Genomic DNA, 23,786 nt, shown 5'->3' with positions numbered 1-23,786 from the left:
ACTTGAGAGGGTGAGGGAAGAGGGGGGAAAAAGGGAGGGAATGGGAAGTGAAAGGGAGTGTGGGAACTCGGGGTTTGGACAGAGCCCAGCGTGGGGCCAGAATCTGTAGTGATCGCTGGTGGAAGGTCAAGCCACAGTTATGAGCAGTGCATCCAAAGCTGCTGCGAGTCCCAGGGGAGGCTGGTACTCACCTCGCATGCCCCAGTTGACGGCGTTCATGCTGTCATAGTGGAAGAGGTCTGCGCTGGGTGTCTGCAGGGGAGACAGAACCAGGGCTGGCCTGAGCAAGCTCACTGCTGCCTCCCTGAAGCATTCCCCCACCTCCCAAAAATGGCCCGGGGTGGATGGGACATGGCCCTTCTCAGAGAGCCTCGGTCTCAAGTCAGGGTGACCTAACTCACGGCCACGTCCCTGGTGCCTGGCGGTGGCACGCGGTAGGCACTCGATAAATACTCATTTCTTGGTGAACTACATTTCATGCTTTCTTTTGCTGCTCTAATACCACTTGTCCTATGAAATCTACCCTGGCAGCTCTATTTAAAATTGCAAGGGGCTCCTGGGTGGCTCAGTTGGTTGAGCGGCTGCCTTCGGCTCAGGTCCTGATTCTGGAGCCCCGGGATAGAGCCACACGGCAAGCTCCCTGCTCAGCAGGGAGTCTGCTTCTCCCTCTCCCTCTGCCCCCCTCCCTGCTCGTGCTCTCTCTTTCTCATTCCAATAAATAAATAAATAAAATCTTTGAAAAAAAATAAATAAAATTGCATGTTGCCCCCTCCCCAAACTGCTAATCCCCCTTATCCTGCTCCACGTTTTCTTTTTTTTTTTTTCCCTAGCACGTCATTACCTTCTACGTTCTCTATAGTGTGACTTGCATACTATTTACTACTTGCTTTCTGTTTCTCTCTACAAGAATAGAAGCTCCAAGGGGCAGGGGTCACTGATGTATTCCAAGTACCCGGCGTATATGAAAGCTTTCAATAAATATCTGTTGCATGAGCAAAAGTCATGTCTAGGCTCTGAGAGTGTGGAGCTAATGCTGGAATTGCTAACATCTTGGGGGCGACGCTCCCAGCACAGCCTCTCTTACCCTGTGCAGCCCGTTCCTTCGGTAGGCAGGCAGGGAGGCGGATTTGGAGATGAGGGGATCTGAAAAGAAACAGCCAAACAATTCCCAGGAGCCCCAAGCCAGGGGTCCCTGTCCCAGATGCCGTCTGGCTGCACATGGCCAATACTGTTCCCTGACCCCGTGGGAAGTGGGAAGGGGCAGAGGCCACCAGCTCCTCCCCCTGCACTATAGACACGCAACTGACCATCTCAGGGATGCCTCGCCCGGGCAGAACTCCAGGCCCGCCCGAAGCCCATGTGCGCAGTCTTGTGGCCTCACCCTGCACACATCTATGCTCCTGTGATGAACCCCTGTGTCCTGGCCACAGCTGGCTCTGGACAAAGGCCCTGGGCTTTGGATTTGAGCTCAGAGCCCAGACAGGCAGGCTCCCAGGCAGGTGGAAGAGACGCATGTTCTTTCTCTCTGGGATCTATTGGGTATGGCAACCCTGGTTCCAGGACCAAAGATGGAAGTCTATGTCTGACAAACACAATGGGGTGGGCCATTTGAGATCAGGACTGTGCTGGGACATCTCAGCTACAGGGGACCTGCAACCAGCTCGGCTCTGGCTCTCCCAGGACACGACAGGCTGAAGGTAGGGCAGGCAGAACCTACCGCTGTCAGCCAGGTAGTGGGACCGAGGGGCTGCAAGAGAGAAAAGCCAGAGATCAGCGTTCATGGGGACAGATGGACATGGTGGAAAGTTCATGGGGACAGACAGACATGGCTCCCATTCCTGGGCTACCCTAGCTGGTGGAGAGGAGGAGCCTCCTTCGCTACCTCCTTTCTCACCGGTCAGTTTCCAGTTGCTGCACCTGCACGGCATCCTCTCTCCCCTGCCCAGCACCTGGTGCAAAGCAGGTGCTCTGTGATGTGCTGCACAGATGCCATCGAACAGAACCGGACTTCGAGCAGCACCGGTGCACTGCCCAGAGCCCAGAGCCAGGGGCTGAAAACTGCGCCCCTGGGTGGTCAAACAGGGAAACAGGCTCATCAATTTAGCCTGGCTCTGCCATTCATAGATACCTAACTTCTATATGTTACTCAATCGTGATTTGGTCTTCTCATAGTAAAATGGAGAGGGAGAGTGTCTCCTTTATAGGGTTATTGTGAAGAATAAATGACATATGATACCATAAGGTATTAGCACAGTGTCTGACAACACAAAAAACCCTCAATAAAACTGGCTTGATCATCTTTACCATCACCATCTTCAGTCCCACCTAAAGTCAAGGTGCAGTATGGGAAAGACGGAACAGCTTATGGCCTTGGAGTCCCTCTGACTTGGGCCTGATCCTGGCTCTTTCATTTACCAGCTTATTGACCTTGGGCAAGTAGTAAGCTCAGGTCTCTCATCTATAAAGTGGGTGATAATAATCCCTCTATATTGCCAGTCTTTGTGAGGACCAAAAGTGATAATGTATTTACAAATGCCTGGCACAGAGGATTATCCATCAAGTATTGAGTTGAGATAGGATTTCCTGGCAGGACTGACTCCCACAGGGGTAAGGAAGGGAGGGAAGCATGTGTTTGTCCAGAAACAGGGAGAAGTTTACAATGAGAGGATCTCTGGACAGAGTGTTTGTACCAAGCTTCTGCTTGTTTACCTCCTATGATGAGGGGCTCACTACCTCCAGAGCCAGTCCTTCATATCTTCGAGCCATTCAGGCTATTAGAAGACATTTTTCTTTACACTGAGCCTGACTAGAAGTCACAGCTTTCAGATACCCCAAAGAAACAAGTGCCTGCTCATGGCAGAATATGGTCTTACTTAGTGCCCCATACGGCACCTTGCCAAGTCCGTGTTCTAGACCCAGGCAAGGCCACAGGAGTTCAGATTCTTTGAGGGAATTGAGAGGAAGTGCCCCCAGCCCGGCAGACTTCCAGGGTGGTGCTTACAGCCATTGAGGGACATCTCATAGCCAGCTGTGTGCAGGGCCTCCCGGCTGCTGGTGGAGCTCCGGGGTGGGGTCCAGGGATCCGCGTAGGAGCTGGACCGGGCCTTCATCTCCTCCTTCAGAATCAGGCGGCCGATTCCGCTCTGGAGCTGGGCGTGGGGGAGGAGCAAGATGAAGTGGGAAGGAAGCAGAGAACAGGAAACAGAACAGGCTTGGGACAAAGGCCGGGTGGCCAGATTCCGGGGAACCTCTGTCATTTTCGCCTTTCCAGCATCCCTCCCTCCCCGCAGCCTCACAGCTTCCTTTGGGACTTCGTCTCTCTTCACAAGTGGTCCTGTGCTCTGGGGAGTGGGAGGTGGGGCTGGTGGAGGGCACCAAAAGCCGGCCCGGCCCACAGCAGGTGGGTGGAAGGCTCCAGCCGGGCCAGGGAGGGCCTTCCTTGGGACTCTGGCTGTTGTTGCTGGCACCCATCTTTTTTTTTTTTTTTTTTATTAAAGATTCTATTTATTTATTTAACAGAGAGAGAGACACACACAGTGAGAGAGGGAACACAAGCAGGGGGAGTAGGAGGGAGAAGCAGGCTTCCCGCTGAGCAGAGAGCCCGATGCGGGGCTCGATCCCAGGACCCTGGGATCATGACCTGAGCCGAAGGCAGACGCCTAACGACTGAGCCACCCAGGCGCCCCTGGCACCCATCTTTTTAAAAACACGTTTTATTGAGGTGAAATTCACATCAGATACAATTAACCACTTTAAAGTAAACGCTTCAGTGGCATTTAGTACAACCACCGCTTCTGTCTAGTTCCAAACAGTTTTTAACCCCTCCCCCAAAAGACTCTGGACCCAGGAAGCAGTCATTCCCTCTCTCCCTCCCCTGCCAGGCCCTGGTATTCACCAGCCTGTGTCTGGCTCTGTGGAGTTACCTATTCTGCGCATCTCGTATAAATGGAATCATCCAATATGTGGGCTTTTGTGTCTGGCTTCTTTCCCTCAACATAATGTCTTCAAGGTTCGTCCACATGGTGGCCCGTATTAGTCCTTCATTCCTTTTTATGTCTGGGTAACATTCCACTGCATGCATGCACCACATTTTGCTTCTCCACTTGTGAGCGGATGGACATCTGGGTGATTTTCCCTTTTGGTTCTTGTGAGTAGTGCTGCTATGAAGATCATGGACGTGTGCTTGTTTGAGTCCTGGTTTTCAATTCTTCTGGGTAAATATTTCCCCAGGAGTGCAATTGCCGGGTCATAGGATAAATCTGTGTTTAACTTTCTGAGGAACTTGCAAACTGTTCTCCCTGGTGGCCACACCATTTTCCACTCCCACCAGCAGTGCATGAAAGCTGCCGGCACCCACGTGCCACCACGGGAGAACCTGCACGAGCATGAGGTCAACACAGCGGCAAGCCAGCACAGGAGAAGAGAGAGACAACTTTCCTGTGGCAGTTTGCTGAGCAGCTGGATCTAGCCATACCTGAAACTCCTCCTACCATTGGACTTTTTGGTTATGCAAAGCTACAGGTTTCTTTTTTCTACCATAAGTGGGTTTGAATTTGGTTTCTGTCACTAGCAAATGATCAAACCCTCAGTAACACACTGTCTAGGCATATCATCCAGGGTGGAGCCTGCTCACCTTATGCATGCTGCGGTCAAAATCGTCCTCCTCTCCTCCAGATGAGAACCTTCTGGCTCGGGGCACTGCCAAAAGACAGCTAGCATCAGCTCCCGCGTGTGCTCTCCACTCAGCCGGCCCCCGGCAGAGGACACAGAGGGACGCAGAGCCTCACAGGCGGGGGTTTCCTCTCGGCCCCAGCACTTTGTAGCCGAGTGGCCCTGAGCGAGTGTACTTTGGTGAACCGCCCCTCCACCGGGGGCCTCCTGTATGGAAAGGCCCAGCAGCCCTTCCCTTTCTTGGGCATGAGGAGCAGGGGAAACTGACTGCCCAAACACGGCTAATGAGCCTCGATGTTGGGACTTTTGCTATTGCTGGTGGGAGAGAGAAGTCCTCTTTCTGTCCAGGGTAGGATATTAAGCCTAGATGGGCTGGAGCTCATCTTGCCATGACCGGGGCAGGGCCATGCTGAGTACGGAGCCACCCCAGGGACAGGACACACTCTGATGACGGCGGGCATTCACCTCTGCATCCAGCTGTGCCTCAAAAACTTTCACTCTCGTGACCCAGAAAATCCCTGTTTTGGCTTAAGCCAATTGGAGTTCTTTTTTTTTTTTGGTTTGTTCTTTTGTAATTGAAACGGTGTAGGATACCTCTTCCCACCACCACGCCTCCACCCCAAACACACGTATCTCTCAGAGATCTCTGTCTATCTCGGGGTGTAGTTGTGCTTGTTTGTCTTAGCTCCTTTTCCAAATGCAGAATTTTTGGAGGGCAAGGAAGGGACCATCGCAGAGCCCCTCTTCCTGGCAAGAGGAAGCTTTGCTCAGAATGGACATTCAATTAGTAAAGGCTGTGTGCTGACTCAAAAAGGAGCTTGATGAAAATGCATCCCCGTGCTTAAAAGAAACAGCTTGAGATGCCTGACTGGGTGGGATGGCGCCCCGAGGACCATGAAGACCCCATCAGGGTGCCTACGAGAGTCTTCCATCTCGCACAAACTGCCTTTTCTATCTTCTAAGCCGCTTTCCACCCCACAGCCAAAATGGTCTCTTAAACCCACACAGCTGATCCTGTCACCTTCAGTGGCTTCCTACGGTTTAGGATAGAGAGCCAAATCCTTGCTTCAGTGCACAAGGCCTCGTGGGATCTGGCCCCTCACCCCGCACCTGCTTCCCTTCCTCTCTGGCTCCCGGTTAAGCTGACAGCCTTTCTTTTCCTCCAGGGGAACCTGCCCTCCCACCCCGGGTCTTTGCAGATGTGATTCTATATTCTGCTGGCTTACCTCTGCCCCACTCTTCCTGTGGCAGCGGAGTCTCTGCTTTGAGAAGGTTCTGTCACATTCCAGGCTGGACAGCATGCCCCTGTCATCATCTCCCACCTCCTGTGTCACCTCCTTCCTGCACATCACCTCCCCCTCCAGCTGCAGCCTAGGTCTCCTCCATGAAGGTGAGGACCTGCTCTATTTTGCTTCCCGGTCACTCACTAGAGCCCAAGGCTGGCCCTCAGTACATGTTTGTTGAATGAATAAATGAACGACTGTGTGAAGGAGGGGGCAGCCGTCCTAACCGTGTGTCCCCGGCGCAGGTGACAGGGCTCTGGTCCAGGCTCCTCTGTGGGGTGCATTACCTTTGGGGGACCCATGGTAGGTCCAGAACTCGGACTCTGCAGCATAGTAGGGGTCCGGTGAGTAGGCTGGACTGTACTTGGAGGCCTGGCTGATGTCTTCACTTGTTTTGCTCTTGGTTGCTGTTGACAGATCACCTGCAAAGGACCCAAGGAGAGAGCTTCAGGGAAGCAGAGTGTCCTAGAAGAGTGTGCTGTATACTTTTTACCTGCCTCGGCCAGGCTCCAGCCCAGGGGAGTGAGGACACTTTGAGGCCAGGGTCTGGGACTTGGAGCATCAGAGCTGGAATAGCCCTGAGGCCAAGCCCCTCTCATGTTACAGCTGGGAATCTGGACGCCAGAGAGGGGAAGGGGCTTGCTGAAGACCACACGGCAAGTAGACCAGACTTGGACCAGACCCCAGCTCAGGGCTTCTGCTACCATATCTCATGGACCCCCAGGTCTGCTCCCAAGTGAACACTAAGGCCATGGCTCCTCCAAGTAAGATTAGACAGGTCCCAGGTGATCCCATGCCCTGACCTTCCTTAGCCTCTAAAAGCCTGTCTCGTTTGGGATTTGAGCCATACCTAGGGTGGAAATTGCCAAAGCGAGCCATGCGGCCTATCAACTTTCTCCTCGCACTGAAATGCCAAACCTTGCTTCGGGAGACGATATGGCCCAAAGAAAGGAGCACCGGACAGGGAACCAGCAATGCTGGGTTCTGGCCCCGGCTCTGCCACTTAGCTGTAACACTGGGCACATCCTGTCCCTCTCTGCCTCAGTTTCCTTATCAGTAAGTGTCCGAACTGGTCTGCTGGGTCAGGTGCCACCCGGCTTCAAGCTTCCATGACATGGACCATCAGACCTACTGCAGACACAAAACCTTCTGGGGCAGTGACCTTAGCACAGCTGAAGCCTGGCAAGAGGCTGACTGGGGCCAAGAGAGGGCTGGGGAAACAAGGGGGCCCCTGACATTTCTCAGGAGAGAAGGGACAGTCCCACACCCTGTGCAGCCAGAGCAGCAGAGGGGCCTGGGGTCGGCCCTTTGCCAGCTCCAGCCTGTGCGCCCTCCCCCAGCAGCACTGGCTTCCAAAGCTTCCAAAGCTTGCGGATTCTTAGACTTGGTCCTGGGCAGTCCCTCCCGCCCCAACTGATGTCATTCAGCTTTTTCAGGTGCCCGCTTATCCAGGCAATCACCCTCCTCCCCAACTCCTCCTGAGCCTGCTCTGGTGCTGCCCCTCAGAGCCCATCTGGAAAATCCCACACAGTCCAGAGGCGTTTGAGACTTGAGGGCCTCTTCTGGACAAACTGGCTTTGTCAGGGTCGGTACCTTTCTGTGGCTACTCGGGGTACATGGCTTGTCCTCAACAGCCACACAGATATATGCACGTGCACACAGACTCACCTGGAGCCCAGCCCGGGCCCCTATGAAACTGAGGATGTTTGTCTAAATTGTCAGGTCTTAAGCTAGAGCCATCATTTATATTTGTATGGCCCCTCCACCAGCTCAGTGAGCTCAGATCCCAGTACTGGGCTGTTTCCACCTGTGTTTCGGTGCTTCTCTGATTCTGCACTCCCCTCTGTTACCCAGGTAGCCTGCAGGCATGGGAGGGCAATACAGGGGAACTTTTGCACCTCTGCATCCTCAAGGCAAAGGGTGTGCTTTGTCAGCTGAGGCTCAGTAAGTGCATTTGCAAGAAGGAACAGGGGGTCTCAGTGATGCCTGACTTGGTGGTTCTCATACGGAGCGCAGGTGGGAATCATGAATGAGGCCAGTTACCGTGTAGATTCCTAGGTCACACTCCCAGTTTTTCTAATAAGAAAGTCTAGGGCAGGGGAGGGGCCAGGGCACCTGCTTTTTAAATAAGTCTCTCAGGTACAGGGGTTCCACAGACCGTTCTCGAAGAAACACTGAAGGAATGAATGGAAGCATGAAGGCACCCTCATCGAAGCCCTGCTCCTTTCTCATCCACATCTCCTCCCCAAGCCTTCATTGACTCTCATGACACCATGACGGAGAATAGCTTAGAGCAGTGGTTTCTAAGCTGGGCCAGGCTTTGGAATCACCTGGAGAAACTGTTACAAACACAAAATTGCGATGCAGTAGGTCTGGGGCGGGGTGCAGGAATCTGAATGCATCCCCCATGATTCTAATGACCGTCGAAATTTGAGCATCCGTGCCTTGGAGTACTCCCAGTAGTCTGTTTATTTGACAAGCGGTACTCTGCCCTTGGAATTTAGGACACCAGACAGCAGGGAAGGGGGGTTGGAAAGGAGGTGGGAAAATATTTAGGTGACACGAGGCCTTCCTTGCTCTTTTGAAGTGACACCAAACTCCTCCCCAGTGTCACCGCAAGTGATTGGGGGGTAGCCACCAAGAAAGACCGAATTGCAGCCTTGCATGTGTCCCTCCTGGTGGCCCCTGTAGACCATCGGCACAGATGGTTAAAGGCCCCGCCCCCTGTCTGGCCACGCCCTCTCTGCCCGGACCGTACCATGCCGTTTGTAGATCGGGGGTTTCCGGTAGATGTTACTTTCTCCAGCTGCCAGGCAGACAAGGAAGGGACCATGGGGAGGAGAGAGAGAGAGAGAGAGAGGAAGAAGGAGACAGCGGTTGGTCAGCTGATCTCAGAAAGAGAGGCAGTCAGCATCTTTCCCGAGGGTCCACCATCTTTCCCTGGTGGACATGCTCTTCCAAAACTCAACTTCCCACCTCAACCCGTGAGGTTCTAAGAAAGGTGAGAGGAGAGGAATGGATGGATTCTAACGGTGCTGAGGAAGGGACTCGGGCTTGAATGGTGGGCATGCAGGCACGAGGTGGTGTGTGCTCAGCAGGATCCCATGCAGGAAGGTGCCCCCTGCCTCCACCCAGCAGCCACGCCTCATTCCACATGGAAGTGCCCAGAATGCTGCAGCCGCCGGTTCAGCATGATCCGCCCCCCACTCCCTCAAAAACAGATAGGATGGGACCTTTCTGGGGCAGTTGAGAAAGGTATAGATGAAACAGCAGGATGAGTTCCTGGGGAAAAGCGAGTGGGGAGTAAAATCTGAGCTCAGAGTTGGGAGACCCGGTTCCAGGTCCGGCTCTGCTGAACTCAGGGTGAGACCCTGTCTAAACCATCTACAGTGTCACCTAGCCCCTGCCTTCCTCTTACCTCCTATCACGCCCCCTCCTGCTCACCACTTCCAGCCACTGTGGACTGCTACCAGTTCTGTGTTTTAGGGCCTTTGCACTTGCTATGCCCTCTGCCCAGGATATTTTCCCTAGGATCTTCACATGGCTGGCTCCTCATCTTTTGACCTCAATGTCGCCTCCTCCAAGAAGCCCTTCCTGACCACCCTACCTAGCCCAGCCTCCCCCACCCAGTCACTCCATCACAATGCCCTGTTTTATTATGTTTACTGCACATATCATTTACCTGAAATTACCCTTTTACTGGTTTGCGTACTCATTGATTAACTTTCTCCCCATGTATAAACACCATGAAGGCAGGATCTGGGCTAGTTTGAGCACATACGCAACCTCAGGGCGGAGGACAGTGCCTGGCTGTACAGAGAGAACAACAGAAAGGCTCAGGGAAGTTCAGGACCCAGCCCGAGGCCACAGGCTTCTAAGTGGTGGAATTGGGATTCGGTCCCAAGAGTTGTGATGCAAAAGCACGTGACTTTCAGCACGGTTACTGCCGCATGCCATCCGGGCCCTCAGACATCTGAGGCACTCCTCCGGCTGCTTCGGGGCGGGCGTGGTCAGGGCGGGCGTGTCAAGTGGGTGGACTAAGGCCCACGGCGTGTCGGGACCGCAGGGTGGGTTAGTGTGGGGGACTGGTTAGGGGGGGTCCCTCGCTGCCGGTGCCGGCGCCCGGCGACCCCACGGAGCATGCACCCATGCCCGGATTGTGGGCTGGCAGCCTACCTGGGATGTGAAAGTGCTTGGGAGCCTGGTAAGAGGTCGGAGTGGAGGACCTCACATCTAACTGGCTATGGTATGGAGAGCTCCGGCCACTCTCGGGCCCTGGAGCGCGCAGGCAGTGGTCCCCAGAGAGAACAGAGGCACAGAGAAAACAGGCATTACCGCGGTGGCGCTGAAGGCAGCAGTGACATGACGACAGCAGGGATGGTAGGCAGGGGCTGTGCTCTCATGCACTGTGTTTGCACCAACAGGCTCGACCCGCCTTTCTGGCCTCACCCCGGCGTCAGAGGTCGTAGGTGGTAAGCATCAACTCCACCGGGCTTCAGGGAGGTGTCTTTGGACCCCTTGGCTCCCCACCACCCTCTCAATTGCTTCTTTCCTCCACCCAAGCACCTGCTTCCCCCCTAACCTCCAGGCGGCTGTGGATGACCTGACCGGAGCGGGTAAGGCTGGGCCTGTTTCTGGTCCTCTGGCCCTCTGGCCCTCTGGCGGGGGCAGGCCAAAGGACACGGACAGAGGAGTCTTCTTCCAGCCCGGGCTGCTGGGCTGCCTGCCACCCTCCTCTCTTGGCAGCTTACCACCCATCTTCTTGCTGCTTCTCAGCTCCATGTGCCCCTTCTCTCCCCCGGCCAGGGGCATGTCAGTTAGGCCCGGCTGGTGACCTGGGTGGTCACAGGTCTCCAGAGGGCCCTGCTGTGATGGAGATCCGGGGGGAAGCCCTGGGCTGTCTCTGCAGCTGGCGACAGCCAGCCATTGCATGGTCCCCCTGGCTCTTCCTGTTCCTTTGGGGGCTTCCCCCTTCCTTACCGGAGCGGTAGTAGTGGTGAGGCGAGCGGGAAAAGGTGGGGGACATGCCCTGCCGGCTGTAGGTGGGGGAGTCGATGTATCCTGGGCTGGAGGCCCTTCTCTGTCGGAGGTCCAGGTTCTCATAGATGTCCTGGGGGAGGAAGCAGGCCATGAGCCAGGCCGGCAATTAAGCAGGCCTGTGGCCCAAGGGTCTAGCGGGCAGGTGGGGGAGTGACGTGGAATCCAGGATTCTAGGGGGCTGAGGATCCAAATTCATGGTGCTGCCCTTTTGAATACCGAGGCCCCCTCCCTGGGTTACACACATAGCCTGAAGAAAACTGCAGACAATCTTGGGGGCCTTCACCCATCACTCAGTCCCTTGAATAGAACCCGTGGGTCAGGTGCCTGGAATCCTGGCCAAGGATCCCAGGAGCATCAGGGAGGCTCCCTTTGGGTAGAAAAGGCACATCCTCTACCATTTAGCTATAGCCACTTCCTCCAGGTGTGCTCCTAAGTCTCCCGTCCGTGCCCTGGTCGGGGAGCACCCTGGGGAGCTGGGGTGGGGGAGCAAAACCAGGGGTCTGCTACGGCCAGCATGAAGGGACACAATTACAGAAAAGGTCTCCCCGAACCAGTTCAATTACCTGGGAGTAGGGAGATAATGTTCCCAGCGACTTAGAAGTGAAGAGTTTGAAGGCCATCGTGGAAGAGGCAGAGGAGAGAGAGGAGGGAGAGAGGGAGAGGGGTTAGGTAGCTGAGCGGAGAGCGGGCCTATAGCTGCTCCGGGGGCCTCCCTCCCCAGACAGCAGCCGTGCTGAGCGGGCTGGAACCCTAGCAGTGCCAACACACGGTAGGGAACACTGAGATCATGCCCTTCGTTTACCAGTGGGAAACCAAGGCCCAGAGAGGGAGCGGGGTGGCTTGGGGCCTCTCAGGTACAATGTGGTAGGGTCTTCACTTGGACCCAGGCTTCTGCACCACAAGCTCAGAGCCATTTTATGATCCTGCCCTGTCTCTCTACCAGTTCGTGACCCCTCTGTGGTTCATGAGGACAGTGTGCAGGCCCAGAGACCCGAATGAGGGCCAACCAAGGGCCGGACTGCTGCCATCAATGTGGGAGTTGGGCCGGTGGGTGGTGCGGCAGGCTGGAGATGGAATGTTCCGTCTGCAAAGGGCAGTGGTGGCTCAGCCCCTGGGACACCTGCCCAACAATAACACCGCTCCTTACATTTCCAAGACAAGTCAGAAATGCTGGTTCTTATGTGAAATCTCTGCATGTTTAAATGTTGGCAACTAATTTACATTTTTAAAAGATACTTAGTGAAACAAAACAAATCTGGGAGTTGGCTTTAGCCTGTGGGCCCAGTGTGCTATTTCTGGCTTCAGGAGCATCACTCGCCACCTGGTCCCCCTGCCCTGGTCCATTTCAGGGGCCAGAGCCCCGGGACTCTCAGCATTGGGCTCTCCAACCAAATGAACCCTAATTCCTTTAGAGAGGAAAGGGACAGTGGTGGGGTGGGGACAAGAGCCTGGGTCCCTGCTCCCCAGGCCAGGGCTCCTTCTTTCAATAATCTTCGCTCAGGGGCCCTGAATGGGGTTGGGACTCGCCTGAGATATAGCCGGCCAGGACCTTCAGGGTAACGGCCACCTGCCTTCTCCAGAGAAGGCTTTCTCTTGTCCAGCAACCATTTAATTCTTTCAAAAGCCATCTGATGCTGAGTTCTTAAAAAGCGTCTCTTGCTTTGAACATAGGGGCTTAAGGTCAGGTGCAAAACCCAGAGAACCTACCTACCAGGGATTGTAAACCTAAATGGCCACTGAGCCTGTCAGGCATGAAAGCCATGGGCTGTGTATAAAATTACTCCACTAGAAGCAAAACAGTAATTCAAGTGATAAGTGGTCACAGGTTCTTGGCTTCAATGCTGGGGTTCTCAGGGGGTGGTGGAAACGGGGGAGAACTGGAGAACCCGTGCCCTGCCTATAGGAGGCGCTGCTCCCCGCTCCGCATAGTGGAAATACACCTGCTCTGATTTTTCAAGAAAAGCCAGATTTTTGGGTGAAATCACTTGATTTTTAAATGTTGACTATAAATTCCAGTTTAAAAGAGTGCAGGGGCTGACACTGTGGAGGCCAAAGTGTCTGTGATGGGAGTGGCTGGGGACCGTGTGGGCCTTCTCTCCTCCAACAGCCCCGGAGAGAGGGGCAAGACGCCGTACCTCTCCATAGCCACATCTCTCCAGCATCTCGTCGGACGTGTATCTGGAATGAGGCTCGTAGGAAATGAGGTCGGGGCGTTGTACCTCGTAGATGGACTTAACCTTGGGGAGAGCTGCCAGGTCTTTGTAATTAAGGATCTCATTATCCACTTTAGCCTGGGGAAGAGGAAAGGTACAGGAAAGAGGCAGAGAGATAAGAGGGAAAAGAGAGAGGAAACAAAAACCAGGCACAGGGGGAATGAGCTTCTCCAGTTTCCACTAAAAACAGAATATTAGGATGGAAGACGTACAGAATGTTAGAATCAGGCAGGTCTTAGAGGCCATCCCTTCCAACAGGGCTCACACTGGTTGAGCGCATTTTATGTGTGAGGCCGTGCACTTTGCAGGTATTGTCTCCTCCAAGTGTCCTGATGCCTCTGTGGAGTCAGTGTCAATGTTATTACTGTTTTCCAGATGGGGCTCAGATGGTTCTGCACTTTGCGCCACTTAGCCGGGAGGTTTGAATCCTGTCTGAACTACCCAGCCTGGGTGGGGACTGCCTTCCAACCCCACGCAGGGAGGACATCTTCACCCACAGCTCCTTGAAGGTGATGAGGTGGTAAAGACAGAATTAATCACAGAGTGAAACCCGAGCTAACATTTGGTGAGTACTTAGGATGAGGCAGACTCTGTCTGAAGTCCCTGGTAGGGATAGATACAACTCACGGTGCTACTTAGTGGGGCGCTAATACCATCTTCGTTTCTGAATAAGGAAACAGGCACGGAGAAGTCAATGAACTTGGCCAGGGTCACACAACTAATAAGCAGCACAATCAGAATTCAAGCCCAGCCAGTCTAGCCTGAGGACTTGCCTTCCCAGCGGCCCCTGCTGGCTTTGTAGTGTGGGGAGCTCACTGTCTTACAGCCGGCAGAGGGCTGCCCTCAGAAAGCAGGCCCTACATTGAACTGAGACAAGCCTCTACCTACTACCTGAGCTTGGCTGAGTCCAGCCCTCTAGAACAGCATGGATTAAGAGACAGCTTCCCCTTGCATGGGACAGACCACTTCTCATGGCTCCCGAGGCCCTGTCCTTTCCATGTCTGCACCCTCCAGCTGCTCCCTCTGTGCCTGGCTTCTGCTGTGGTCAACCAGGATCTGTCCCCCCGTAACTACTGTGACTTGCAAGGTCCTGATGTGAGATAAATTGAGAGGCCACTAGACAGAGACTCCAGGGAAACTGTATTATCCAAATAACATTCTTCCAGTGCCTGGGGGCCCAGGTGAGTCTCAAGGCCAAAACTACTGTAGAGAAAGCAACTTTCATAAAGACCTTACAAGCATTGCTATTCGAAACATATTCCAAGGCCCTTCCACCACTCTGTCCCCGTCCCAGCCCACTCTTGTTTGGACACTGTGCTGTTCATTCTCCATTGCCTCCAGATCCACCAAGCATTCCTCCTTGCCCTGATTTGGGCTCCGAGGCCCCATGGGCTGCATCAGAAGCTCCCTGGCTTTCAGCTGGGTGGGGCCAGTGGGGGGCACCTGCAGACTGGGGGGTGGTGGAGAGAGAGGCTGCGCACCTGTCCCCTGGCACTGCCCCGGCATCAGCGGCTGTGGTGGGCATGGCGCCCACCTGGGGCTGCCTTTCACAGCTCCAGCTTTTGCTGGACCTTCTCTTCAGGTCGAGGGTGGTGACAGTCCTGCTGTTGTAGACCCTGGATGCCGCACGATGTCTTGTGGGTCCCCTAACCCAGCCTAGGCCTCTGTAAATGGTCCTTCACAAAACCGTCCTCAGCAAACCTCTCAGAAGTGTGCCATCTCATTTCTGCCAGAGCCTGCCCGGGTCAGGCACCACGTTTGTGCCAACTTGGGCGTGTGTGGGCCAAGGGAACCTCATTAGGAAGGTCCCCTGGCTGAAGTAACTGCTGCCTTTTGTCGCAGGATGTTAGGTCTCGACCTTGAGAGCTCTTGGCATCTTGCAAACTTGTCTCGACCCATCAATATTCCTCTCAGTGCTTTAGTCCAAACCTCAAAAATACTATATTTATATTTCTTCTTATAGCTACTATGTTTATAGGGTTATAAATGAGCTTTAGATTTAGAGGCACAGTGACTGAACAGAGGCTTCCCAACATAATTAGCCAGGAAGGAAGGAAGAAAACACATGGAGCTGGTTGAAATCAAACCTCCTGAAGATGATTCTAGCAGTCAGTGGGGGGTGGGGCAAAGTTTGAAAGAAACTGCCCCCCCTCCAGGTTCATTGATAATTCTATTTTTAATACCAAACCTCAGTATTTATGAAAATCAAACCCAATACTCTACCTCTCTGCCTGTTACTGCATGTCCCGAAAGTGGTCAGATGGTTTCTTCCCTGAGTTTGGAAGCCATGTTTGGAATGGTCTGATTTAAAACACGGCCCACGTGACATGTGCGGTCATTTCCCCAGAGCAGCTGAAGGTGAGGTGGTATAACAGGCAAGACAGGAGAGTACAAGAAGGGGGACACATGCCTATGGCAGCATACACGGGTAGCTGAGCTTAGTGTACGAGCCCCCAGTTGGATGGTACAATGGCAGGTGTCCCCAGCTGCTCTTGTTCATCTCTATGGAGCTGACCCTCAGAGGGGCAATCTTTCTCCAGGACTCCAGGGTGGACATCATTCATCATTAGGGCTAACTTGTTTCACAAAGGTAGCAGGGAAGACCAGCCAGGGATTAAAGGCATCAGAGCCCTGCCATATATATATCCCAAGTTTGCACATCCTGGTAACTCTCCTGCAGACATGCTCACTTTGTTAATAACCTGCTCCCGGTGTAGGCCCTGAAATTTAGCTCATTAATCCTGCTGTGTCTGGCCCCATTCATAGCACTGAGGGGATAATCGTCTGTTTTTTTTCGGGACAGGAATCTTCAATGAGGATGGCCTGTGATCAAAGTGCTTGTCTTCTGTGGGAGCCGCAAGGCAGTATTGACCATATGGAAGTTGCTGTCAACGATAACTCTTATGTCTGATTTTCATTTGAACAGAGGAAGAAAGGAAAGGAAACAGCCCCATTAGTGGGCATTATCCAGGGATCAAGGAGGAAACTGGATGTAGATTTGGGGTAAAATTATAATGGAGCAATGGTGGTCAGGGCCCACCCAGGGCTGACTGGTTTGGGGACCGTATCTAGAACTTCTTATCAGGAGCAGTCTTCCTGCTCTAGACCATTCCCCTCCCTCCACCCCTCCACCCAATTTTGGTCTTCTTGGCCCCTCCAGCTTGGGGAAGGCTGGAAGAGTCCACAGTCAGATGGCTCATCTCCTTTGCTCATCTCTGTCCTCCCTGGCTCTGCCTCCCTCACCTGCTTTAACTTACTTCTGTTTCTCTCTCAGGTCTGAGCTTAAATGTTTCCTCCTCAGGATTCTTCTTACAGTTGGCCCTAGACTATCTGTCCCTCTGTCCATCTGCAGCCTCATTAGAGTGCCCTGCACGTTTTCTTCCTAGCACTTACCAGAACTGGGACTGCTTATCCATGGGTTATGTAGATAACACATATTCAATGTCATGAGGTGGTTCACCACCATTTTCCAGCACAGAAGCCAGCACTTAGCCCAGAGGAGACACTTGGCACACATTTGTTGAATGAATGAATGAATGAATGAATGAATGAAATATCCAAAGGACCTCTGAGGTCATCTGACTCAACTCTTGTCCTTTCTGCCATGTCTCTGCAAATGATGAGTGTCTTTGTTTGAATGCCTCTGAGGATGGGAGCTCAGATACATGCCTGTGGTCTTCTCTGTCTCTGAACTCCTTATGTCACTAGACAGCTCTTCTTTACATTTGCAACTCCTTTATGCCGTGTTTCCATATTCATACGGCTTCTTCTTCCATTCTGCCTTCTTATCACACACCCCTATCTCTACATTGACCTCCCACCCAGTTTCCACTCTGAATACCACTCTGACCCCAGAGTTTTGTCCCACTATTAGCTCAGTTAAGCAGTGGGGAAGGAGGCACATTGTGATGGTTTTAGAGCTCACCAGGGGCTCTTCTGTCTTTGACTTTTCTGTGCTCCTGCTAAACTTGACATTATCCCCGTAACTCTGTGTTTACTAGGCTCTGTGCTCCATGCGGGCAGGGTCCACATCCTCCCTGTGCCCCACTGTGTCCCCAGGACCTAGCACAGAGTCTCTAGCACATGACAGACACACACGAGATATTAGTTGGATGAAAACCTGACAGCTGTCTTTGGCTGTCCTTAGAAACTCTTTAGGTAGCAGACCTACGGATAAGAAAGGCCTCTGGCTGGCTAAAAATTGATACATACGCAGATGACTCGGTTGGGTGACCCAATGCTGGATCCAGGGGGTGAGATGGAAGTTTCGGACGTCCGCCTATGCTGTGGGAGAGACCAGACAGAAGGAATGAGAAGCTGTACCTCCAGCCAGTGGGGAGGGGAGGAGGGGCGGGGAGGAAGAAGGCAGCTCTGTAGGGAACAGTGACAACACGGTTAAATACACTTGCTGGCTTTCTGTACTTTCTCTTTATTTTCTGCCTTTGTAATCAATGTCTGAGTGTGAATGAAATTGGAAATGCACAGGACTTCAGGCTGTTGGACAGAATTTGGATTTGTGGGTTTTTTTTTTTTACATATTTGTAATTGACCTTTTAGATAGGCATTTATTCATAAAACTTTTCATTTGGGGTTATCCTGCCAATAATGTATTTACTTTAACGGGAATAAAATTGGTTAGTACTCGTTCCTTAGCAGTTTGTTTATATAAAATGTACAAGCAGGTTAAACTTCCTGTAATTGCATAAAGTACTGATTCTTTACAGTGTATCCCTTGCAAATTGACATCAGCCTAAGCGATAAACTTAAAAAATCTTTCCCTGAACAATGGCAACGATGTGTTAATGGCTCCCTCGGCAGAAGAAGGGACTATGTCGACCTTCCTGCCAGCTGCGAGAGTGACAGAGTGACGGCATGCTGTAGTCAAAAAGCAAACAGCCTGGGAACTGAGGGCCTCTAGTGAACTATGTGATTTTAGAGATCCCGGATTCCCGATCTGTAAAACGAAGGGGCTGGTCTGAAGGACTGCAAAATTGCTGGCGGGTCTCTCAGGCCACAATTTAGAATTAAAGCATTCTACCTGGGGCTCTATAGCAGTGTCCCCTAAACTGTGCATTGTGAACTGGTGCTGATTCTGGCAAGATGAATTTAGGGGGAGCATCTGATGACACTGAGTTGCAAAATGGGAGAGTAAAACGTAAAATTGATTTCATTTCTCTTGGTTAAATCAAGGAGGAAGTCTTAACTTAGTGCTGATGTATTTCAGCAACTTTCTCAACAGCTGTTCATTTCCTTTTTTTTTTTTTTTTTTTAATAAAGAGAGTAGAGGCAACACCATCTAGGTGGAATTTCTTTCTTTTTTTTTTTTTTTTTAAAGATTTTATTTATTTATTTATTTGAGAGAGAGAGAATGAGAGACAGAGAGCATGAGAGGGAGGAGGGTCAGAGGGAGAAGCAGACTCCCCGCCGAGCAGGGAGCCCGATGCGGGGCTCGATCCCGGGACTCCAGGATCATGACCTGAGCTGAAGGCAGTCGCTTAACCAACTGAGCCACCCAGGCGCCCCTAGCTGGAATTTCTAAGATTTATTTTTAAGAAACATTTCCTTTTCATTGAATGTATTTTATGGTTACCTTCTATTTATAGCAAGTAATACTGGCTTTCTACTTGGCGATATAAAGTTTTATTTTAAAATAAGTTCCATTAAGTGAAGAGTAGTGGGTTGATTTAAAGAAGAATATTAAGTATGTAATGATACAGGGGGTGCACAGAGGTGGCAAAAGCATCGGGGTTGTAGAAGGATAACTGAATTTGAGAAATGCCACCAAAAAGGTAGAAATTGAGGAAAGAAAGGTCAATTAGGTCTTTTTACATCTTAAATGGAGAGGACTTGGAAGAAACAGGGGGGAAAAAGCCCTCAAGGCTCAAACAAAATTATACATCAATAGACCAGTTCTTCTGCAAAATGTAGAGGCACTTGGGACGTCATCAAGTGCCTGTCCCCAGCATGTACCCAGCTTTCTCCTCCACAGCGTCAAGGACTCAGGAGCTGGGCTCCTCCCTGCCGTCCTTGGATCAAGAACCCGGATTCACAGGACTTCTTGGTACTAGTCAGAGCGCAGTAATTCAGCAGGACCGCAGGTGGCCCAGCGTGTGCCTGGGGACACTGGCCGCGCTCTTGCCAGCTGTATTACTGTAGGCAAATCACCACCCTCTTTAGACTTTGAATTTCTCACCAGCAAAGAGAAGATACAATTCCTTGCCCCATCTGATCCACAGGCTTAAAGAAAGCAAATCAGACAGTGGCTGTGAGATGCTTTACATACTATCAATTCCTGTATCCACGCTATTATTCCTAATAAATGACGTGAGGCTGGGGAAAACTCCCAGTGTGTCAGCTTCAATGAGGCCTCTTGGTGAGCAACGCTAAGGTGAGAGCCTGGCCCCAGAAATGCTAAAAACTCAGTTTTACAGTTTTCAAAGTGCTCTCCCATCCGGTGTCTTTATCCTCTTAAATGCCCCACGAGGCAGGTGTTACCATTAAGGAAATCTAAGGATATGGGCACACATCTGGGAGTGTGCATACCAAGGAAAGACTCCCTACTAAGGCACAGTGCCCCCAACCAAGTGGCAAAAAGTGTGGTCTGGTATCACTACCAGCTTGCTTACCTTTAACTTCTTCTCTGCCCGGGCTGCCTGTTTGCAGATGGGGTGCCAAACCTCAGAACCTACGGGCCAGCAAAATAACAAAGGCTCAGACCTTTCACACCTAGTAGCTCTCTCGCCACCCCTCACCTCCGTTTACTCCCTCGGCAGCACATCTGCCCTACACAGCAGCCAGGAGGACCCCCCTCCAGTGACCCAGGCTCTATGCTGCTCCATCGGTCAACCACTCCCGCTCCTTCTGCCGGTGCAAATCCTGCCCATTCCTCAAGGAGGTCCAGATCTCACACGGCATCTTCTTGCAAACTTTCTTACCTGCCAACAGGGAGTGACTTCTCTTTTCTCTGCGGTCCATAGTTCTTTGTATCTTTCTTAACACATACGACCTCAAATCACAGTGGCTTGTGGATTCATGACCCTAACTAAATTAGAAGCTCCTCCGGGCAGGGGCTGAGCTTTATTCATTGCTGGCTCTCCTGTAAGCATCCAGCATGGGATCTTGCTCTCAGCAGAGGCCCCATCCATGTTTGCGGGCTGAACAGATGAGTGGATGATTGGCAGTGAGTGACACGTAGCAGGTGGTCAATAAATACTTGTTGAATGAGTGAATGGCAGTAGAGGTGAAATAAAGCGACAGACCATGGTGACCTCCAGCCTTCCTTTCCCTTCAAAGACTTCTGACAGTGTACAAGAGCTGTCATACTGAAGGGGGGAGGTGTCATGATGTATAGTCTGCTTGAGGGCACTGTCTTGAACTGCTAATTCCTAAGAGGCTCCAGATTCTTCAAATTTAGTATATTGCAAATGCCTGCATTTTACTGTGTGTGTGTGTGTGTGTGTTGGGGGGGTTGTCCAGTTGGCCAGCCCCAAACTTGAGGCCAATTTGGAAAGGCATGAGCAACAGGTGGCTGGTCACATGTTGAGAAGAAGCCCCAAATATTACACATTCCCCAAAGAAGAAACAGGTGTCCTGGATTAGAAGGAAAAGTAGGAACATATTATCCCTCTGGTGCCATTGCTCTGATTACCAGCCCGAAAAGGAAAGGAGCCAGCAAATGGCTGGATTCCTGAGCACCCAGATGGTATTTGTTTGTCTGACTTTGTTTTTAGGATATACTTTCCATTATGGTTTGTTGCCTGGAACCCCCGGGACTGGAATGCTGGCCAAGTGATGGGGGTGGTGGTGTAAAGTTGAAAAATCAGCCCCCGAAACGTGATGCAGAGAGGATAGGCCCGAGGTAAGGAGCATGGGATCTTGTTTCTGGAGCCTGGATTCTTGCCTCTGCTTGGCCCCTAACACATTCTCTCTTGCATCCCGGTTTCTTCATTGGAATAACAATGAGGTGGGATTGGGACAGTCTTGGAGGTTGTTTTCACCTCCAAATTTTTAATTCTAGTCCCAGTTTGTCATTTATGAGATAGATAGGGATCTTTCAGTTTCGTTGGCTGATTTTCTTGTGAGCTCCTAGTAATTCAACATGAGTTTAATGCTTGCTAAGGTAAAGTGCAATGGTTTTCGGAGCCCAGTAGGGGGACTCCAGGACTGCGGCTCCGGCGAGCCTGGCTGTCACAGGGTGTGTCTGCTCCCAAGCGGTGGGTGGGGATCCTTGCTTCGGGGAGTTTTAGAGAGAGCATTTCCGGGTCCTGGGATGCTGCCGAATCCACCAGGAGCTGTTTATCCCCGTGGCTCTGGCAGGAAGCCTATGTCACAGGTCACCGTCGGCAACGGATGAGGGGGATACAGATGTCTAAGAAGGTCGTGAGATGAAGAGAAAGAGGCATATGAAGGGAAAGGGTCAGGCAGAAGTCCTCATGGGGGGGAAATGATGTGTAAAGAGAGGAGGTCAGACTCGATGGTCTCTCCACGCTGCTCACATAATCTGTTCTGAAATAAAGCTGAGCCGCAAACGGCTTCAGCACTCAGCTCACAGGAAAGCAGGTTTATAGAAGAAGTGAGGGGGGAGAATCAAAAGGGAGAAAGAAAATACAATTAGAGATGAAAGGAAATCAGAAGTTTGGGAGTTGGCAGGATAGCATCTAAACTAAAGAGGGAAGGAATCTGTTGGTTGTGAGCAACAGACTTAGGTAAATTAAGGTAAGAAAAGGTGATCTGTTCATGAAGACCCCTAGGAAATGGTGGTTGGCTGGGCTTTTGCACTAGCCACTAGCTCAACGACATGCCACAGAGACAGCATCCAGAATGAAGGAGGTCGTTACTCTCTTCCATGCACTTTCTCCCCAGAGCTTAAGATAGCACCTGGCTCAAGTGTGTTTCCTAAAGACATAAATGAATGACTGGTTGGATCCCACCTCTGTATTTTCTTTTTTTCTAAAAAAGGATTTTATTTATTTACAAGAGAGACAGAGACAGAAAGAGAGAATCTCAGGCAGACTCTGCGCTAGCGTGGAGCCTGACTTGGGGCTCAATCTCATGACCCTGAAATCATGACCCCAGCTGAAACCGAGTCAGACGCTTAACAGACTGAGCCACCCAGGTGTCCCACCTCTGTATTTTAAAATGAGACATAGGATGAAAGGCACCCAGAGGATGATGGTAACCAGGATGGAGAGGGGACCTAAAATTAGGCCATAAGGCTGGGTCTTCACCATGGAGAAGAGAAGATTTAGCAGAATAGTGAAAAAGGGTTTTGAGTATTTTAATGCCTCTCTGTGGGAAGAGCAATGAACTTGTTCTGCATGTCTTGTAACATAGAACAAGGACCAAGGGCAGAAGTTTCAGGGAAAGAAAATTCAATGTCTGAGGAGTGAATGGGTCCATTCTGAGAGTGAGCTCCCTGTCCCTGGAAGTATGTAAGTATGCATTGGGTGGATACATGCTCAGCAAGGATATTATAGAGGAGACATATAATGAGGTATTTACACTAATGGATGTTTACGTTCCCTCCCAACCCTTGGAGATTCTGTGTTTTCATCTTCACAGATTTCTCTGTATAGAAAAAAATGAATTATTTGCCCCTATCCAATGAATTAGCCTGGAGTGTAAGTTCTATAAGGAGCGGGATTCACCTCTGTCTTATCTGCAGATACAGCCGCAGGGACTGCAGATTCTCAATAAATACTCACGGAGTGAATGAATAAAACCAAAGAAACGTGTTGTTCTGTTTTAGGCCAGTTGAGTTCTCCAAGCTGGGCTCAGCAATTTGGACAAGCAGTACAATCTAGACTCTGATTTGACAGCTACAATTTCAGAGTGAGTTTCTACCAGAATATTCACTAGACTGGGGTCTGTCCAAGTGTGAGCTGTGGCCCAGTTGTCCAGAAGCCTGGTAAAACGCAGATTCCTGGGCTCCCATGGAGCCCCTGAAGTCACCTCCTGGGGGCGGGGCCTGAGAATCTGTGATACTAACAAGCTCCTGGGTGACTTAGGACTCCAAAGTGGAGAACCACGGGGCTGAATACTAGTTAACACTTCAACTTCGTTCCTTTGGAATGTGATGGGATAAAGAAACCAATTGTATAAGACAGAAGAACATTTTAATTTCTTGTAGGAAGTCAACCCTTTTGTCTGGTTAGACTCCTGGTTCCATGAGTCATACCCTCGTCCTCTGAGACTGTCCCAGACGGTTCCAGGTCCTGTGGTTAAAACCTCCTGTTAAAGTTATGGAGTGAAGGGATTAGCTATTTCCATGCGAACTGACTCAGAGGCCGAGATCGGAATCTCCAAAGCTGTCCCTCAGCCGGTGGTAAGGCTCTTCTTAATTCCTAGCAGAGGTAGCATCAGCCTTTTCTCTCTGACTGGTCACAGCACACCCCACATTTTGGGTCATTTTTTGGGGTTCTTTAATGTTTGGGGACCCAGCCATCTCTCTGCTGGACCTTGAAGTTCAATTTGCCAACCTTTTTTTTTTTTTTGCATTAGTGGAGATTTCCATGCCGAAGCCAGAGCTGGCGCCACTCTTCCAGACCACCCAGCCAGGACTGCAAACACAGCAGTGACT

General features: G+C 51.4%; 1 protein-coding gene across 4 annotated transcripts in view; it reads right to left on the bottom strand.

Annotated features, from left to right (window-relative positions):
• ABLIM3 (actin binding LIM protein family member 3) overlaps nt 1-23,786 on the bottom strand; it is a 110,044-nt gene that overhangs the window by 7,960 nt on the left and 78,298 nt on the right. For 2 of the 4 annotated variants that reach the window (XR_013445549.1, XM_036080610.2), the window contains exons 9-21: nt 19,834-19,892; nt 17,420-17,491; nt 13,130-13,285; nt 11,558-11,587; nt 10,935-11,064; nt 10,131-10,229; nt 8,713-8,760; nt 6,242-6,376; nt 4,634-4,698; nt 3,002-3,149; nt 1,718-1,747; nt 1,085-1,143; nt 192-252 (exon numbers count right to left, since the gene is read on the bottom strand). Coding sequence is in view for 3 of the 4 variants with exons in the window: in XM_036080610.2 (XP_035936503.1) it covers nt 192-252; nt 1,085-1,143; nt 1,718-1,747; nt 3,002-3,149; nt 4,634-4,698; nt 6,242-6,376; nt 8,713-8,760; nt 10,131-10,229; nt 10,935-11,064; nt 11,558-11,587; nt 13,130-13,285; nt 17,420-17,491; nt 19,834-19,892 (1,092 nt within the window). In the remaining variant the exon portion in view is untranslated. The remainder of the gene's footprint in view (nt 1-191; nt 253-1,084; nt 1,144-1,717; nt 1,748-3,001; nt 3,150-4,633; nt 4,699-6,241; nt 6,377-8,712; nt 8,761-10,130; nt 10,230-10,934; nt 11,065-11,557; nt 11,588-13,129; nt 13,286-17,419; nt 17,492-19,833; nt 19,893-23,786) is intronic. The other 2 variants (XM_078066722.1, XM_078066723.1) reach the window with 2 other exon arrangements.

This window comes from Halichoerus grypus, chromosome 2 (genome assembly GCF_964656455.1).
Source record: "Halichoerus grypus chromosome 2, mHalGry1.hap1.1, whole genome shotgun sequence".
Classification (NCBI taxonomy): domain Eukaryota; kingdom Metazoa; phylum Chordata; class Mammalia; order Carnivora; family Phocidae; genus Halichoerus; species Halichoerus grypus.
Note: the sequence above shows the minus strand (reverse complement) of the source record. Positions and strands in the feature narration are given on the sequence as shown.